At 36.1% G+C, this 20,209-nt stretch overlaps 1 protein-coding gene across 1 annotated transcript in view; it reads left to right on the forward strand.

The window, feature by feature from the left end:
• Positions 1-20,209, forward strand: part of Kcnh5 (potassium voltage-gated channel subfamily H member 5) — a 284,680-nt gene that overhangs the window by 56,108 nt on the left and 208,363 nt on the right. The window contains exon 6 of the mRNA XM_076848335.2: positions 2,399-2,791. Within this exon, the coding sequence (XP_076704450.1) occupies positions 2,399-2,791 (393 nt within the window). The remainder of the gene's footprint in view (positions 1-2,398; positions 2,792-20,209) is intronic.

Consider the following 20,209-nt stretch of genomic DNA (forward strand, 5'->3'; position numbering starts at 1 on the left):
AAAGTGCAAATGAAATAACAATGAAGAGGAAGAGTTCTTACTGCTCTGCTCTGCTGGAAGAGCCAGCAGCACAGCTATGATTAAAGTAGTGGTTTGCACATGAGGATGATCAAAACCTTTGTTTTGTTGTTGTTGTCCTTCTCCTCCTCCTTTATCTCTTTAACCCCTTACTCCTACTCTTTGTCCTCCCCATCCTTCTCTCTCTCTTTAGCATTTGGGGAACAGTTTACATTTGCTATAATCACTGTCTAAAGGACTGGGTCGGGAATGTCTAAAGAAACACAGAAGATTTTACCTTGAGCTGTACCTTGTCATCACCTAGAAAGGTTTTGAAAATATAGATTCTCTGAGAACCTACCCAAGACCAAATTGAGTCATTCTCTGGAGTGGGGTCTAGTTGTGAACCCCTGTTGTGCTTTCTGAAATATCCTCACCTGATTCTCATGTGTAGCCAGACTTAGACACACTGAACCGGAGATGATCCCCTTCTGTCTCCACAGGAGAAGGTTTATATGTCTCCAGGTGCTTATTCATCAACATAATAGGCACAGTATCTAATAGGGCCCATAATACTTTTAGGAACTCACAAAATGTTTTGATTTCTATTAGCAACAGAACTAAAGATGAACATTTAGATAAAAAGTTGAATATATGATTTTTAGTGTATTCACTGTAAACCCCTATAGTTATAAAATATAATTTTAATTTATTTTTTAATGGCAAAATGGGATCCAGGAAAGCAAGAAGGCCCAGTGCCCAGGGAGGTGGTAGTGTCCTTTGGTGCTAAGTTTGTTCTTATTTTCCAACTCTGATTTCTGTGTGCTCAGACTATAGTCTGTGGAGATGCAGCTGGTAAAATACTAATATTGACTGTGAAGGAAATTTTCATGTTTCACACAGTGAAATTGGAGCTGATAGATCAGTGGTTGAAAGGTGAAAGAGAAGATTGTGATTATGTATGATTCTTTATGTGTAATAGTCCAACTCAACATGAGGCTTACATTCCTGGGAGGATAATTTGCTGTGAGTAATTTAAGATCTTATGGGAAAAATATGCCTGGGGTACTGAAAATGTAGGTAAAAACACGAAGCATCCTTAAAAACAGTTCTTCTAATCTTCCAACCCCAAATAACAATTATTATGCACGACTGAAGAGAATACCAGTGGTGTTTTTCACATTGAAAATAGTTAGAATGGATGTTATATGGTTTTCAGTTATGTAAGTTCTATGTATGAGAGAAACTAGGGCACTCTCCCAAGTTTCAAAAGATACTTCTGCATTTGTTTTGCTTTGTGGAATAGAAACCATAGAGCTACATGCTAATGAGTATTTTTGTTTATATCTATTCCTACATTTAAATTTTAATGCATTTATGATTTTATTATTTGAAAATTTGGACTCAATACCTCTTGGTTTCGATTATTTCTAGAGACACTGAATAATTGACTGAATAAGATGAACAAAGTCTGTTGGAAACATTATTTCACAAATTTTCTTATACCAAACTCTTTAACACATATACTGTCCTTTGCTTCATTGATGGCAGGAAGCAAAGGTTTTTGATCTGCCTTTAACTCCTTATTGCAATTTCCATGTTCCAGGTTCAAGAAGCCAACACTAAGTCCTATATTTGTTAACTTTGGCTAAGGGTGCCCAAACCTGTCATCTTGCTCTTTCATCTGCTTTTGCTCTTTGTTTCTTCCTTTAATCAGAGTAAATCCAGATTCATATAAATGAAAGGTAGGGAGGAGCAAACCTGGGTATTTAAGTATTATTATTTTTTTGCTAAAGGGAACTTGCATCTGACTATAGAGACAATATTTTTAAAGTGCTGGTTTAAGGGAAAAAAAGGAAAAACAAAACAAAATAGGGTGTAACACAACACATTATACTGCTGCTAATCATCAGAGCCCTTGCTGAGTGTTACTCAGCAGCAAGATCACCAGCAGTGCCCTGGGGTTCTGAGGCTATCAGAACTGAACATGTATTTCCTCGGGTGCTAAATATGTGTGAAGAATGGATAATAGTGAGTCACACAAATAGCTGTTGGGCAGTCAGTGAGAGCCATACAATTCCAGGCTGGCTCGAAGAGTGGGTGTGCAGGCAATACTCCCAGGAATATAATCCAGTAACGTTGGGGATTAGTCTTGGCTACTGGAGAGTAGGACAGATGGAACAGCAGACAGATCCACTTTTGTGGAGAGGTTGGACGTGGAATGATTTCCATTGAACAAACTTTAGGACAACTCAGAAGAGGAAGATGGGACTATGGAGCATGACTGTCCTTAAAACCCAGAGTGGTGACCAATAGGTGGTGATTTGATTGTATGTTTGAATTCAGTACAAATTGTGCAGAGACATCCAGTTAATTCACATATGCATTTTCTCCCTTTTAGGTCCTTCAGCTGGGATCAGATATCCTTCCTCAGTATAAACAAGAAGCGCCAAAGACGCCACCACACATTATTTTACACTATTGTGCTTTTAAAACTACTTGGGACTGGGTGATTTTAATTCTTACCTTCTACACCGCCATTATGGTTCCTTACAACGTTTCTTTCAAAACGAAGCAGAACAACATAGCCTGGCTGGTACTGGACAGTGTGGTGGACGTTATTTTTCTGGTTGATATTGTATTAAATTTCCACACAACTTTTGTGGGGCCCGGTGGCGAGGTCATTTCTGACCCTAAGCTCATAAGGATGAACTATCTGAAAACTTGGTTTGTGATCGATCTGCTGTCTTGTTTACCTTATGACATCATCAATGCCTTTGAAAACGTGGATGAGGTAAGTGTTTTGGTTTTATTTATTTAGTGGATCATAAGTTTCAGAAAAAAAATCAGGATAAAAGAATTCTACTGACAAACATCTTTTAAGCCCTCACTTTCAATCTTCATCCTATAGGTTACCTTTCTCTAAGTTATATTTGGTTTTCATCTACTGTGGCTGTGTCTGGAGCTTGGGGTTGGAGGAGGTGGGGAGAGAAGCAGAATGGTAGCATTTGGAATCAAATATGGTTCACAAATCAGACAGTGGGTTAAAAGATGATGTATATAGCCAGGTGTGGATGTGCACCCCTATTATCCCAGCAGCTCAGGAGGCTGAGGCAGGAGTCCTGATTGTGAGTTCAAAGCCAGCCTCAGCAACAGTGAAGTGCTCAGCAACTCAGTGAGACCCTGTTTCTAAATAAAATACAAAATAGAGCTGGGGATGTGGCTCAGTGGTTGAGTGTCCCTGAGTTCAGTCCCTGGTACCAAAAAAAAAATGATGATATATATATATATATCATCATTTATATATATATATATATGGGCTGGGGATGTAGCTTAATGGTTAAGTGCCCCTAGGTTCAATTCCTGGTACAAAAACAACCCAAAACCCGATGTATGTACATTAAAAAAAACCAAAAAACTGCAGCATTTAAAAACTCTGTGCATCCATAGGTCTTACTGACTTATCCTCTCCAGATACATATGGTATCAGTGCTGGATTTAACATAAAGATGAGAAAATTTTCATGGGAGAGCAGTTCTTGAATTTTTGCCATTTTGGTTTCTGCTTTTGTTTGAAGTTTTATCAGAATACTTTTGTGGGGAGAAACTTATTGGATGACTTCTGATGTCTGGTCTCCTTGAAGGGTCTGCTCCTTCAGTGTTGTCAGAGCAATTAGAAGTACTTAAAATATACAGTATCTTAAAAGACTACTTCATTTATAGTTTCTTAACCTCTAACTTAAAAGTGAGTGATTTATCAGTATATTGTGAACATTTTCCATGTTAACAAATCTGTATATCAGAAAGTTGAGACTGGAGGATTGTAAGTTTAAGAAAACAAAGCCATATCTATAATCACTCAGAATTTCAATGAATAATTTATTTTAAAACAGGGTGGGTTATTTGTAAGTTGCTGTACCAAGCTATTAGGGTTCAACCAATAATTTCAATCTAGAATATAATCTCAATATGAACTATGAGTCAATACAGAATATCTTTATTATTAAAATGCTTTCATAATGATAATCTTACTAAATTAATTTTGCTGAAGACTCTACTATGTCCATGTTAGATTGCTCAGTTGAAAGATTTTCTACTTCACTGCTATTGCTCTTGTTATTCTGTGTGTGTTGGGAGGTAGATTGAAATTTTCTTTGGTGAGTTTTTCTATAAAACTTCTACATTCAGTCAACTCTAATGGTATTAAAATTGATTTCTCCAAGAGACATATTCTGATACAATAGATATAATTGTTGGTTTAAAAATTGTGGAAAAGGAATCATAAGTAGTTCATGTTGTAATTTTAGATTTTGTCTGCATCCAGTTTTTAAAGCTATGTTTGATTTTTTGAAATTTACCCTCTGGAAAGTGTTAAAAGTAGTCAAATTTAAAATATTAGCTTGGCAAAGTGGCAGGATATAAAATCAACACGCATAAATCAAAGGCATTCCTGTATATCAGCAACAAAACTTCTGAAATGGAAATGAGGAAAACCATTCCATTCACAATATCCTCAAAAAAAAAAATACTTGGGAATCAACCTAACAAAAGAGGTGAAAGATTTATACAATGAAAACTATAGAACCCTAAAGAGAGAGATAGAAGAAGATCTTAGAAGATGGAAAAATGTACCCTGTTCATGGATAGGCAGAACTAACATTATCAAAATGGCGATATTACCCAAAGTTCTCTACAGGTTTAATGCGATGCCAATCAAAATCCGAACAGCATTTCTTGTAGAAATAGATAAAGCAATCATGAAATTCATATGGAAAAACAAAAGACCCAGAATAGCAAAAACAATTCTAAGCAGGAAGTGTGAATCTGGAGGTATAGCGATACCAGAGTTCAAACTGTACTACAAAGCAATAGTAACAAAAACAGCGTGGTACTGGTACCAAAACAGGCAGGTGGATCAATGGTACAGAATAGAGGACACAGAAACCAATCCACAAAATTACAACTTTCTTATATTTGATAAAGGGGCTAAAAACATGCAATGGAGGAAGGATAGCATCTTCAACAAATGGCGCTGGGAAAATTGGAAATCCATATGCAACAAAATGAAACTGAATCCCTTTCTCTCGCCATGCACAAAAGTTAACTCAAAATGGATCAAGGAGCTTGATATCAAATCAGAGACCCTGCATCTGATAGAAGAAAAAGTTGGCTCCGATCTACATATTGTGGGGTCAGGCTCCAAATTCCTTAATAGGACGCTCATAGCCCAAGAGTTAATAACAAGAATAAACAAATGGGACTTACTTAAACTAAAAAGTTTTTTCTCAGCAAGAGAAACAATAAGAGAAGTAAATAGGGAGCCTACATCCTGGGAACAAATCTTTACTCCTCACACTTCAGATAGAGCCCTAATTTCCAGAATATACAAAGAACTCAAAAAATTAAACAATAAGATAACAAATAACCCAATCAACAAATGGGCCAAGGACCTGAACAGACACTTCTCAGAAGAGGACATACAATCAATCAATAAGTACATGAAAAAATGCTCACCATCTCTAGCAGTCAGAGAAATGCAAATCAAAACCACCCTAGGATACCATCTCACTCCAGTAAGATTGGCAGCCATTAGGAAGTCAAACAACAATAAGTGCTGGCGAGGATGTGGGGAAAAGGGTACACTTGTACATTGCTGGTGGGACTGCAAATTGGTGCGGCCAATATGGAAAGCAGTATGGAGATTCCTGGGAAAGCTGGGAATGGAACCACCATTTGACCCAGCTATCGCCCTTCTCGGTCTATTCCCTGAGGACCTCAAAAGAGCATACTATAGGGACACTGCCACATCAATGATCATAGCAGCACAATTCACAATAGCTAGACTGTGGAACCAACCTAGATGCCCTTCAATAGATGAATGGATAAAAAAAATGTGGCATCTATACACAATGGAGTATTATGCGGCACTAAAAAATGACAAAATCATGGAATTTGCAGGGAAATGGATGGCATTAGAGCAGATTATGCTAAGTGAAGCTAGCCAATCCTTAAAAAACAAATGCCAAATGTCTTCTTTGATTTAAGGAGAGCAACTAAGAACTGAACAGAGGGAAAGAGCATGAGGAAAAGATTAACATTAAACTGAGACAAGTGATGGGAGGGAAAGGGAGAGAGAAGGGAAATTGCAAGGAAACGGAAGGAAACCCTCATTGTTATATGAAATCACATATATGAGGTTGTGAGGGGAAGGGGGGGAGGGAGAGAACGGAACAACAACAGATGAGGTAGAGAGGGAAGATGGGAGGGGAGAGGAGGGGGGATAGTAGGGGATAGGAAAGACAGCAGAATACAACAGTCACTAATATGGCATTATGTAAACATTGTGAATGTGTAACTGATGTGATTCTGCAATTTGTATTTGGGGTAAAAATGGAAATGCATAACTCACTTGAATCAAATGTATGAAAGATGAAAAAAAAATATTAGCTTGGTACAGCAAGAAAGTTGTCAATATCCATCTAGTTTTACCTGCGTGTTTATCAGATTCTTTGCTCATACTATATTCAGTTGCATTCTTCACTGTTTTTCTGGTTTAGATTCTGTAGATTGGCTCATTAGTATCCATTAGGTAGCATCCAGGTTCGTATTCCAGTAGCCTTCCTGCATCATTCTTAAGCAGCTGTAATTAATATCTTTACCATTTTTCATCTTCACTCATGGACATGCATACAATTAATATAGTTAACATTATTTTGCTTTGTTGTTCAAGAGCACTGTAGCAGATTGTGGATGATCTGGGGTCTTAGCTTTTTCAAGGGCAGGTTTTGTGGTGAGACTTTGGGATGGTTTCTCTTTCTCAGTTTCCATATTGTGAAGAAGGAAAAGGAATGCTTGTCTTTTATATCACAAGATGGTTACAAGAAATAAATTGGAAAAGAGGCATTAATGAAATATAGATTTCTGCCAGTCTGATGGGATATTATTATCTCATTTCTAATAATTTCATTTATATAACTGCTTTACAAATTCTGTGGTGGAGAAGAATGCATCTTCTATCTCCTTGGTATGCCTTCATTGTACTGCGTACCCAGAGACTCACTGATAGGAAGCAATCCGGTGTTAGCAAGGTTTTGGTAAATTGTACAATGTCACAAGAATAAAACGGAACTTAAACATAATGAACTGCGCTAGTGGTGACTTGGGAGTAAGAGAGCATATGAGTCTGAAAATTGCAATTTAATCCTCTAAGCTGATGATGTGCAGAATGACTGAGAGGACCTAATAATGCTCTTTATTTTCAAGACCATCAACATACTCTCTGAAGGTAATTTGATTTTTAGGAATTCATGAACTGGCTATGTGATTTTTTAAAAAGTAAACCATGAGGCAGGAAAGACAGGGTCCATTAGAGAAAGCTTTCTGTCTGAAAAGAAGGAATGCAAGTTTCCTAGAAAAAATAAACAGAGGGAAAAGATGCTCTCACTAAGAATCCAAATAGAACTGAGCTTTTTGGAGCAGGCATTGTATAGATTTTAGAAGGTGTAGGGAGCTTGATTTCTGGGAGCTTAAGGGTAGCTGAGTCAAGGAATATGAGAGGATGATGGGTCAGCTTCAGAGAACACATTGGTCAGCATAGAGGGTGTAGGAAACCTGATACACAGGGAATTTAGATGATGAGGAGTGCTGTTACTACCTGGTAAACAAGGTAAACTAGGTCAGAACAAAATGAAATTGGGAAAAAGATCTCTTGTGTGTTGATTCAGCAAGAAAAAAAACGAATGAACCAGAAATTTCCAAGTGGAAGTATATAAATATCTTTAATTTTTGAAAAGCTTTTAGGAAGCAATTTATAGATTATATTTTTTTCATGAATTATGCTTGTCAAGCTGTCACGTGTATATTTCACTTTATATGTTTATGTTATAATTTCATCTCTAGTCACTAAAATGAGAATTAGAAGTCAGAAAGGCGAATTATGCTTGTAGATTTTAGTGACTCTTGTCAGCCTAGAATCTCTTTTTGTCCTTTTTGCCTTCTCAGACCTTTTACCAAAAGTAGTAGATTGGAATCATTATTTAAAACCATTACTTTTAAAATTGAAATCTAAATAATGTTTGGGTGGTATAGGTGAGAATTACATAATTTTTCTGTTTAATTTTTCTAGCCTTAATCTTACTCTCTTAGTCTGCTTTGTACTGCTGGAACAAAATATCACAGACTGGGGCTGGGGATGTGGCTCAAGCGGTAGCGCGCTCGCCTGGCATGCGTGCGGCCCGGGTTCGATTCTCAGCACCACATACAAACAAAGATGTTGTGTCTGCCGAAAACTGAAAAATAAATATTAAAAAAAATTCTCTCTCTCTCTCTCTCTCTCTCTCTCTCTCTCTCTCTCCTCTCTCACTCTCTCTTTAAAAAAAAATATCACAGACTGGGTCATTTATAAAAAACAGAAAATCATTTCGTATACTCTCAGGGCTGGAAGTACAAGATCAGGGAGCTGGTGAGGGGCTTCTCACAGAGTTCTCACATAGCAGAGGGCGGGAAAGTGAACCTTTTTATAGGGACGTGAATCCATCTGTGAGGATGGAGCTCTTGTGACCTAAACACCTCTATCAGGTCACATTTCCTGATACTGTTGCATTGGGGATTAAGTGTCATCAGGAGTTTTGTGGGAGACAAACACATTCAAACTGTAACACTGCTCAGTCCTCCTTGGAATTGGTTGATGTCTCTTTTTACTGTTCCCTACATGATGAAGCCATGTCAACTTTCTGTTCTTTACAGTCTTCTTCAACTCTGTAAAGAGCATGAAGCATTTTAAAATAGACTTTCAGAGCAGTTTTAGGTTGACAGAAAAATCAAGGGGAAGATACCGGGATTTCCCATATACCCCTCACATTCCTGCATATACAGATTGACCTGCTATCAAAATCCCACACCAGAATGGTACATTTGTTACAACTGATGAACCTATATGGATACATCATCATCACCCGAAGGTGACGGTTCACCCTTTGTTTTGTACATGTGCTGAATTTTGACAATGTATGAAGACAGGTATTCACTGTTGAATTATCAGACAGATTACAATTTCACTTCCCGACAACTCCTGTGTGCTCTGCTTATCAGTCCTTCCCTGCTATCCTCAAGTAACCATTGCTTCTCTGTCTCCTTTCCCAGGTGTCACATAGTTGGAATCAGATAGTTTGGAGGCTTTTCAAATTGGCTTCTTTCACCTGGTACTTTGCATCTATGGTTGCTCCATGTCTTTTCGAGTTTTGTTAGCTCATTCTTTTCAGTGCTGAATAACATATGTTTGATGTACCACAATTTATTTATTCATTCACCTACTGAAAGACATCTTGGGTGCTTCCAAGTTTTGTCAATTATGAATAAAGCTGCTATAAACATTTGTGTGAGGATTTATATGTGGATATAAGTTTTCAGCACATTTGGGTAAATACCAAGAAACATGATTGCTGTATCATATGGTAAGAATGTGTTTAGCTTTGTATGAAACTGCCAAATTGTCTTTCAAACAGGCTGAACCATTTAGCATTTCCATCATTAATGCCTGAGAGTTTCTGTTGTTCACATCCGTTGCCAGCATTTGATAGTGTTTTGGATTTTGGCCATTCTAATAGATCTGTTGTGGAATATCATTTTAATTTGCAATTCCCTAATAATATAATGATATTGAACATTTTTCCTATGCTCACTTGTTATCTGAATATATTCTTGGGTGAGATGTCTTTTTGGATCTTTCATGCATTCATTAGTTAGGTTGTTTATCTTCTCATTGTTGAATTTTAAGTGTTCTTTGTGTATTTGGGATAACAGCTATATATCAGATATGTCTTTTACAAATATTTTCTACCAGTCTGTGGCATGTCTTGACAATGTCTTTCACAAATCAGAATGCTTAATTTTATTGAAGTTCAGCTTATCAACCATTTCTTTCATGGATTGTGCCTTTGGTATTACATCTAAAAAGTTTTCATCATAACCAAATCACCTAGATTTCTTTTATTACTATGGTTAAGAATATGTTGTCTCCCATGAAACTCAGTTTGAAATTTAATCCCCATTGTGAGATCTTCAGAGGTATATCCAGGTGTGACATTTTAGAAGTGATTAGAGCTCTGCCCCCATGAGTAGGTTAATCCATTTATGTGTGATGACTAGATTAATAGACTGTGGTGGGTAAACTCAGGAGTGGGTCTTTTATGAAAATCAATTTGATTTTCTTTCATGTGCTCCCTGGCTCATGTGGTACCTGCACTGCCCCTGGACTCTACCATCAAGAGGGCCACCATCAGATGTGCTTCTTTGGCCAGATTCATGGGCCCCAAGTAAATTTCTTTTCTTTATAATATGGCTATGGTATTATGTTAGCAACAGAAAATGGACTAAAAGTTTAATATTTTTGTGTTTTCATTAAAGTATGTGATCCATTTTGAGATTTTTTTTTGTGTGTGTGGAAGGTAAAAAGTCTGTTTCTAGATGCATTTTTTTTTTTTTTGCATGTGGATATCCAGTTCCATTGCTGTTTGTTGAAGGATGATGTTTGCTCAATTGTGTTGCTTTGCTCCTTTGTGAAAAATCAGTTGACTATATTTATGGTGCTCTATTTCTAGGTTCTCTATTCTGCTGATTAATCGATTTGTTAATTAATGTGTTAATTAATTGTTAATTAAATTAATTTGTTAATTAATCCATCACTAATACCATCGTGTCTTCATTGCTCTAACTTTACAGTAAGTTTCAATCAGGTAGCATCAGTCAGTCCTCTAAAGTTGTTCTCATTCAGTGTTGTATTGGCTATTCTGATATTTTTGCCCCTTCATATAGATTTTAGATTCAGTTTGTTAACATCCATTATCTAACTTGCTAGGATTTGAATTGAAACTTTGTTGGATTTATAGTTCAAATTCAGAGGAACTGACACCTTGACAATATTGAATCTTGTTATCAGTGAACATGGAATATCTATTTTTTTTGATAGCTTTCATCAGAATTTTGTGGGTTTTTTTGTCATATAGATCTTGTACACATTTTGTTAGGTTTATACTTAGATTTTTCATTTTGGGGAGTGCTAACAAATTGTGTTAGTGTTTAAATTCCCCTTGTGCATTGCTGGTATGTAGGAAGGCAATTGTCTTTTTTTTAATTATTTTTTTTAAAATTTTGAGACAGGGTTTCACCAAGTTGCTTAGCACCTCATTTAGTTGCTGAGGGGGGCCTTGAATTTATGATCCTCCTGCCTCAGCCTCCTGAGTCATTAGAATTAGGATTACAGGCATTTACTCCTTTTTTTTATTCACCAGCTCATGTCTACATTGTGAATCATGTATTGTTGAATGAAGATCATTTTATTTTTTACTATCCACATAGGGTATCTGTTATTTCCTTTTCTTTACTTATTGAATTAGCGAATTTCCATTATGATATTGAAGAAAAGTGGTGGGAGGAAAATATCCTTGCCTCTTTTTTGATCTTAGTGGGAAAGCTTTTAAGTTTCTCACTATTAAGTGGGATGTTTAATATAGGTTTTCTGGTATATATTCTTTGTCAAGTTGAAATTTCTCTCCATTATTATTTTTCTAAGAAATTTTATCATGAATAGGTATTGAATTTTGTCCAAAGCTTTTCTAACATATATTGATATGATCATGCAATTTTCCTTCTTTAGCTTCTTGATTATTTGATTTGCAAATGTTGAACCAATCTTGAATTCATGGTCATGGTGTGTAATTTTTTTTTGTACATTGTTTTGTTCTGTTTTCTAATATATTGTTGAAAATTTAGCATCTGTGTTTATGAGAGAGATTAGTCTGTAGTATTTTTTTTTTTTTTTTTGGTAATGTCTTTGGCTTTGGTATTAGGCTAATGCTTGTCTCATGAAATGAGTTAGTAAGTTTTCTCTCTGTTCCTACCTTCTGGAGGAGATTGTACAGAATTGCTATCATTTCTTCCTTAAATGTGTGGGAGAATTCACTGAACTTATATAGGCCTGATGTTTTCTGTTTTGAAAGGTTATTATTGACTCAATTTATTCAATAGATAAAGTCCTATTTAGATTGTTTATTTTTATTTGATTTTTAACAGATGTTTCTTTCAAGGAGTTAATACATTTCATTAGGTTATCAAATTTGTCAGTATATATCGGTTCAAAATATTCCTTAGTTATCATGTTAATATCCATAAGATTTTAAGTTACATAGTGATATTCTTCTCTTTAATTTCTGACATCAGTAATTTGTGTCTTCTCTATTTTTCTTAGCTAAAGGTAGATAAATTGTATTTTTTTCAAAATTGTATTAGTTTTTCAAATTGTATTAATTTTGTTGACTTTTTTATTGCCTTCCTATTTTCAGATTTATTGACTTATTTTCCAATTTTTATTATTTGTTTTATTCTACTTTTGGATTTAATTTGCTCTTCTATTTCTTGCTAAGGTGAAAGTTTAAGTAATTGATATAATATCTTTCTTCTTTTCCAGTATGTACATTCAAAAACTACAAAATGTTCTCCAAGCATTGCATTCACTATAGCACAAATTTTGTTAAGTTATATTTTAATTTCATATTGTTCAAAATATTTTTAATTTCCCAAGATTCTTTTGTTTGACTAATGTGTCATTTAGAAGCATGTTATTTAACCTCTAAATGTTGAAGACTTTCCCAGGGATTCTGTTATTGATTTCTGATTTAACTCCATTGTGATCTGAAAGCAGGCATTGCATGATTTCTGTTCTTTTTAAAATAAGCATAGTGATTTTTGTAATAATTTTTAAAATTACATTTTATTGAGTATTAGATTAGTGGTTTACTCATACTTCTTTCATCCTTTACTTCTACTAAAGAATTGAAATCCAACAGAGATCTTTAGGCAACTGAAGGTTAGGCACTGTATCAAAGGCAGACATTATGCTTCCACAAGTCAGACTCCTGTCTAACTCATCTTTTTTTTTTTTTTTTTTTGCAGTACCTACCATAACGCCTAGCACTCAATTGCCATTCTATGAATATTTCTGTTGAAGTGAATGAGGCCATTAAGGCTTATCAAAGTCTCCAAAATATACCTACTTCTTGTAAATAATGGGAAAGACAGGGCCAGAAGGAGATCTTTAATAGCCTAACCTTAGCTGTACTCCTAACTTCTCATGGATAAGAGGACTGTTCACATCTCTCATAAGTTCCTTCCCATACATACTTTTATGCTCATATGTAAGAAATATTCTAGTTATATGGGTTGCTCTGCCATCTTTTCATATATGTTTAGTGTTCACCCTAGGATTTAGATCCCTATGCAGGGGCTTCCCACTAGGAATGGCCATTGTAAATTCCTACTGTGAAGAAATAAATGTGGATCAAGATATAGACTCTGGATGGAACGTACCTACCTTCTAGTTTGAGGGAAAAACTTGCTTATAAACTATTACTTGGTATTAACAGAAGAGGGGGTCAGAGTGAAGGTTGAGAAGGGGAAAAGGTCTGGGCAAGAATAAGACTCAGATTCCAAATTGAAATATGGTAGTTATGATCTCAGCCTCTAAATTCTATTCCTGGTGGGGATTGGTGGTAGAGGATGTTATCAGCATTGGGTAATACACAGATTTAATGATAGACATTCTTCTTATGTTTGAAAAATGTAGCAATGTTGCAGAACCATATTCCTTTGTATGAATTTTCCACTGAGACAAAGCAGACTGCCTTACTGAGGGAATTAGCTCTGAGAGAATAGGAAATAACAAGCAATAAGGAGAGCAATCAGGCTCCTTTATTTGATTTTTTTGTTTACATAAGAAGAAACTTTTGTCTGTACTTATCTTCATTCATGATGAATGCTTCCTATTAAGCATCAGGGGGTGATTTTAATATACAAAGGCAAAGAAGGTTGAAATATACATGAAGTCTGTATGCTTTAACTGTCTAAAATATTTTCCTTTAACTGATCTTAGCTGTAAGTTATTTATTGTTTGTGTGTGCATGTGTGTGTGTGTGTGTGTATGTATGTATGTGTGTAGTAATTATCTTCATGTTTGGAAGTCATAGTTTTGTTACTGTGTTGTGAAAGCAAGTTCTGGTGGAGTTCATCCCTATTCCATTTCCCTTATTATAAGGTTTTATTTTATTCTGTGATATTACTTCTTTCACATAAACACATGAAAACTCATGGAAATATGTTTATCTTTGTATTGGATTTCTTCATCTTATTATATACATCATTGGTAAAAGGTTAATAAACCATTTTCATCTCTGCATGTGAATTTGACATTTGGTCAAACTTTTTTCCTTTATTACCCTGGGAACTGATGAAGGATGTATACCATCTATGTTTGTGGGCAGTATCATTCATGTTAAAAGAAGATCCCTTATCAGTAAGTTGTATCTGGATGGCAAGGAACTTTTACTGGACTATACATAATCTGATGAGAGTACCAAGCTTAAAGTTCTTTGACTGATGTCTGAGCATATCCCATGTGGCACTCTGAAACTTATGCCTGTACTATAGTGATTTATTGTCACTCAAGATATTGGATTAGGTGGAATCTTTTGGCATGAGTTTTTCAAAAGCCACACCTTTAAACACAATCAATATAACCTGTTAATAAGACGAAGCTGAGTTGAATTTATTGCTTACCAAAGTAAGGAAGAACATACCTCAAAAAGGTTTGGCAATGCCTCCAAGCAGAAAAACAGGAACAGAATTTATGGAGACTTGCAAGTGGTCTTTAAAAGGAAGGGAGAGGTTGAGGAAGTGGACTTCATTAGGATTGGGTAAGGTTCATGGTATAATGGTCCATGATTGGTGGAAACAGCAGGGTAAGGATTATTTAAATTTATTTCTTTATTTTTTTGGTGCTGGGGATTGAATTCAAAGCTTTATGCATGCTAAACACGTCACTGGATTACAGACCCTGTCACAAGGTAAGGATTTTAAAGCCAAAACATTCAAAGAATCTTTTAGTATAAGCTTTCTGCTGATATTTTCCACCAAAGAGTTAATGGGTTTTTGACAAGTTCTGGGAATGAAAGGTAATAAAAAATCAGACCAGAATGTGAGCAGGAAAGTTCTAGAAAAATAAAATCATTGTAAGGGAAAAAACAAAGTAGCATCAAGTCATGTTGATATAGACAGTAAGGGATGATTTCAGTTCTCCGTGTTTAGGCTAAGACAAAGCAGGACGGGAGGTGTACAATTTTAGTTCTCAAGGCTTTTAAAAGTCATATTGGCTTTAGTCTCTTTCTCACATTGGAATTCTCCCGGGAAAGATGGGACTCAAGGAGCATAGTTCTGTGGAATGTTAAATAGACTGCTAAGAGGTCAACTCCCACATAACATGGTGCCTGATATTGCTATACTGATAACCAGTGACTCCTGTCTTCTACCCTTTTGAGTCTACTGATGAAAAGCAGGGTTTATGGGAGTCTTGGGAAGCAGAATGTCTAAGTGGTCAGAATTGCAGACATAGATATGGACTTTGCTATCATTTTTCTAGAGTGCATTTTTCCTAAAGATACTAGTTTTCACCATGATTTTTTTTTTTTTTTTTGTATTTAGGTCAATGTGTTAAAAAGAATATCAGCCATCTTACAGTTGCTTTTACATTTGTACACAAGATTACCCTGAGTTAAGAAAGACCTTACTCATAAGCTTTTGTTCACAACTCTACAGATGTTGCAATTTGTCTTGGATTCATCATTAATGAAGTGGTCTTTTGCGTGGGTGACAATCAATTTAGTATAATACACATTTTTAGACTAGTTGGATTTTATACTCAATATGGTGTTGCTTCACATCAAGGAGAAAACTTCAGACCAATATCACTAATGAACATAGATATAAAACATAAGTACTTCAAGAAGATAATACATTATGATCAAGTGAGTTTCATCCCAGGGATGCAATATTGGTTCAACATATGCAAATAAGTAAATGTAATTCACCACATAAGTAGAATTAAGGACAAGAATCACATGATCACCTCAATAGATGCAGAAAGGGCTTTTGATACAATCCAGCACCCATTCATGTTAAAAGCACTAGATAAACTAGAGATAGAAGGACATAATGTCAACATTATAAAGGTTATATATGAAAAACCCCAAGCCCACCTCTGAATAGAGAAAGCCTGAAGCATTTCTTCTAAAATCAGTAACAACATGAGAATGTCTACTCTTATACTCCTTTTCAATATATGTTTTGAAGCCCTAGCCAGAGCAGTAAGGTAAGGAAGGAAATTAAAGGGATACAAATAGGAAAAGAAGAGCTCAAATTATTTCTGTTAGAAGATCCAAAACATCCACCAGAAGACTTCAAGAGCTCATAAATGGATTCAGCAAAATAGCAGTATACTAGATCAACATACATAAATTAATCATGTTTCTATAGTCCAGTGATGAATCTGCTGAAAAAGAAATTAGGAAAACTATCCCATTCACAATGACCTAATGACAATACTTGGGAATTAATCTAATGAAGGATGTGAAGGACTTTTACAATGAAAAATATAGAACGGTAAAGAAATTGAAGAAGACCTTAGAAGATGCAAAGAGCTCTCATTCTTGGATAGACAGGATCTATATTATCAAAATAGCCATCCTGCCCCAAATTTTACACAGATTCAATGTTATTACCACCAAAATAGCAATGACATTCTTCCCAGAACTAGAAAAAAACAGTCCTAAAATTCATTTGGAAAAACAAGAGATCCAGAATAGCCAAAGCAATCCTGATCAGGAAGGGTAATGAAGGAAGCATCACAATACCTGATCTCAAATTATGCTACAGAGCTGTAGTAACAAAAAAAGCATGCTGTTGGCATCAATGTAGACATGAGACCAATGGGACAGAAAACACAGAGACAAACCCACAAATCACAGCCATTTGATATTTGACAGAGGTACCAAAAATATATTTTGGAGAAAAAATAGCCTTTTTAACGAATGGTGATGGGGAAACTGGGTATATACTTTAGTCAACTTTTTTACTACTGTGAACAAAAGATCTGACAAAAACAGTTTTAGAGGAGTTCATTTGGAGCTCCTGGTTTCAGAGGTCTCAGTCCATAGATGGCTGGCTGTGTTGTTTTGGGCTTGAGGTGAGACTGAACATTATGGCATAAAGGTGTGGAGGAGGAAGGCAGCTCAGGATATGGAACCTCATCAGGGACAAAATGTATACTCCAAAGCCATGCTCCAGTAACCCACCTTCTCTAGCCACACCCTACCTGGTTACAACCACCACTCAGTTAACTCATATCAGGGGGTTAATACATTGAGTAGGTTAAAAGTATCATAAACCAATCACTTCACCTCTAAAATTTCTTGCGTTGTCTCAAACAAGAGCTTTTGGTGGCCACATCATATCAAAAAAATACCGGGATCCATATATAGAAGCATAAACTAGATCCCCCTCTCTTACCCTGCACAAAAGTCAAATCAAAGTGGATCAAAGATTTAAGAATTAGACCAGAAACTTTGCAATTCTTAGAAGAAAACATAGACTCGGCACTCTAGCATGTGGTACACACAACACCAATTTCCTTAATAAGACCTCTAAGGCTCAAGAAATAAAACCAAGAATAAGTGGAATGGCCTAAAATCAAAAAGCTTCCACACAGCAAAGGAAATGATTAAGAGTGTGAAGAGATCTTTCAGAATAAAAGAAAATCGTTGTCAGCTACTCCTCTGACAGAGGATTAATTTTCAGAATCTATAAAGAACTCAAAAAACTTAGCATCAAACCCCCAAATAATCTGACTAATAAATGGGTAAAAGAACTAAACAGACAATTCTCAAAAGAAAAACAAATGGCCAACAAAAATAAGAAAAAAATGTTGAGTGTTTCCAGCAATCAGAGAAATACAAATTAAACCTTCCCTATGGTTTCAATTCAACACAGTCAGAATGACAATTATCAAGAACATGAAAGATAATAAATGCTAGTGAGGATGCAGAGCAAAGGTACACTCATACTTTGTTGGTGGGCAGTATGGAGATTCCTAAAAAGACCAAAGTACAACCACTTTGGAAGGCAGTATGGAGATTCCTCAAAAGACCAGGAATGGAACCACCATATGATCCAACTAACCCACTCCTTAGTATTTATCCAAAAGAACTATAATCAGCAGACTAAAATGATACAGGTACATCAATGTTTATGCCAACACAATTTACAGTAGCCAAATTATAAAATTATCCCAAATGTCCATCACTAGATGAATAGATTAAGAAAATGGGGTATAAATATATAATGGAGTTTTACTCAGCCATAAAAAAGCATGGAATTAAGTTATATTTGCTGGTGAATGGAACGGGAAAACATAACGCTAAGTGAAATAAGCTGGGGTGTCTAATCAGTAAGCTACATTCCCAGCCCCCTGTTTTATTTTTATTTTTGAGATCTTACTAAATTTCTTAGGGCTTCGCTGAATAGTTGAGGCTCATCTTGAATTTGCCATCCTCTTGCCTCCACCTCCCAAGTTGCTGGGATTATAGGCGTGCACCACTGTACCTGCCAGAATATGACTTTTTAAATTTTGGTACCCAGGATTGAACTCAGGGGCACTCACCACTGAGCCACATCCCCAGCCCTATTTTGTATTTTATTTAGATACAGGGTCTCACTGAGCTGCTTAGCGCCTTTCTTTTGCTGAGGCTGGCTTTGAACTTGTAATCCTCCTGCCTCAGCTCCTGAACCACTGGGATTACAGGTGTGTGCCACAACGCCCTGCCAGAATATAGCATTTTTAAAGCACGGAAAGAAGTCCTCTATGAACAGACTGCACAGAGTGAGACTGGAGAGGTAGGCAAAGACAGTTTATATTAATGAGTCTGGACTTTATCTTGTGGGCCATAGAAAGTTATCAAGGAAAGATTTAAGGCATCCCCCAACTTGGTTTACTTGTACATATTTCATAATGTTTTTTGGGGAAAAGTCAAGGTTTTAGGCAATATACCTTTTTATAATATTGCATATTTTGATTAAACTTTATATTTACTATAGACGTAATGGATATTAAAGTCTTTTCCACAACAAGAGACATTTAGAAATTTAGTACGTTATGATTATTACTAAAAACAAATGCCCATTTTTTATGTAACTATCTATCTATCCCTCCCTCCCTCCCTCCCTCCCTCCCTCCATCCATCCATCCATCTCTCTAGACATATCACTGTAACTCAGTAAGGATATAAATTGGATAACACAGGTATTGTGCACAAATTATTTAAATTCAGATCCTTTGCTGAAGGATGCTAGCTAATGCTTGGAGTAATTAGAATTATTTCCCAATGGAGCTCTTGGTAGAATAAGTTGGAAAAGTGAGCTCTGAATAGGAGAGAAGCAATAGAATTGCTATTATCTGGGTTAGAGGTTCAGGTAACAAATGTAGATTGCAATTTTCTTTCAGTCTTTAAATTGCCATCTACAAAAGGAAATGGAAATGGACTATGTAGTCATTCATGTGTAAAATCTATTTAGAAAAAGAACCCGATGCTTATGAAACAGATCTTATTTCGTGGTTTCTATCCAGTTGTCCAATGTGGTCTATTCATGAAGATTATCCAGCTCTTAATTATTATTACAGTATCAGTGCCGAAGGAGTCAAAAATTATCACAAGAGTTTTATGTATTGATTATTTTATTCTTCGATGAGCGTCCTCATTCTTTCAATAAACATTTGAGTACCAACTGTGTGTTATAGAGTGCTGGAGAATGTGCTGGACATAGAAGAATGGTCAAAATATGATGTGCCTGCACAATCACAGAGAGACAAATGTGGAGGGAGTGTTCATGGTCTTTTGAGATTATATAATGAAATGACTTGATCTAGATCAGAAAGGGAAGGTTCCCTGAGGAGGTGATGACTGTGTTGACTTCTGAAGTATTAACAGACCTGAGTAAGCTAAGGACAGGGATATGAAAGAATTGGAGAGTATTCTATTTAGGATGAATAGCAATGTGTGTGTGTGTGTGTGTGTGTGTGTGTGTGTGTGTGTGTGTGTAATAGCGGGGATTGAACCCAGGGCCTCAGGTAAGCTAGCAAGTGCTTTACCACTGAGCTCCATCCCCAGCCCATGGTTCCTGCATTGGACGGAGTGTGGCATCTTCAGAGTTGGAAGTTGGATGCAGAGTGAACGGAAGAATGGGGAAGAACAGAAGCTAGAGTGATAAGCAAGGGCCAAACCATGGGTGTCTGTGTGCACCAAATAGATTTTAGAACAATGAAAAATGATCGTATG

Source organism: Callospermophilus lateralis, chromosome 3, assembly GCF_048772815.1.
Source record: "Callospermophilus lateralis isolate mCalLat2 chromosome 3, mCalLat2.hap1, whole genome shotgun sequence".
NCBI classification, from domain to species: domain Eukaryota; kingdom Metazoa; phylum Chordata; class Mammalia; order Rodentia; family Sciuridae; genus Callospermophilus; species Callospermophilus lateralis.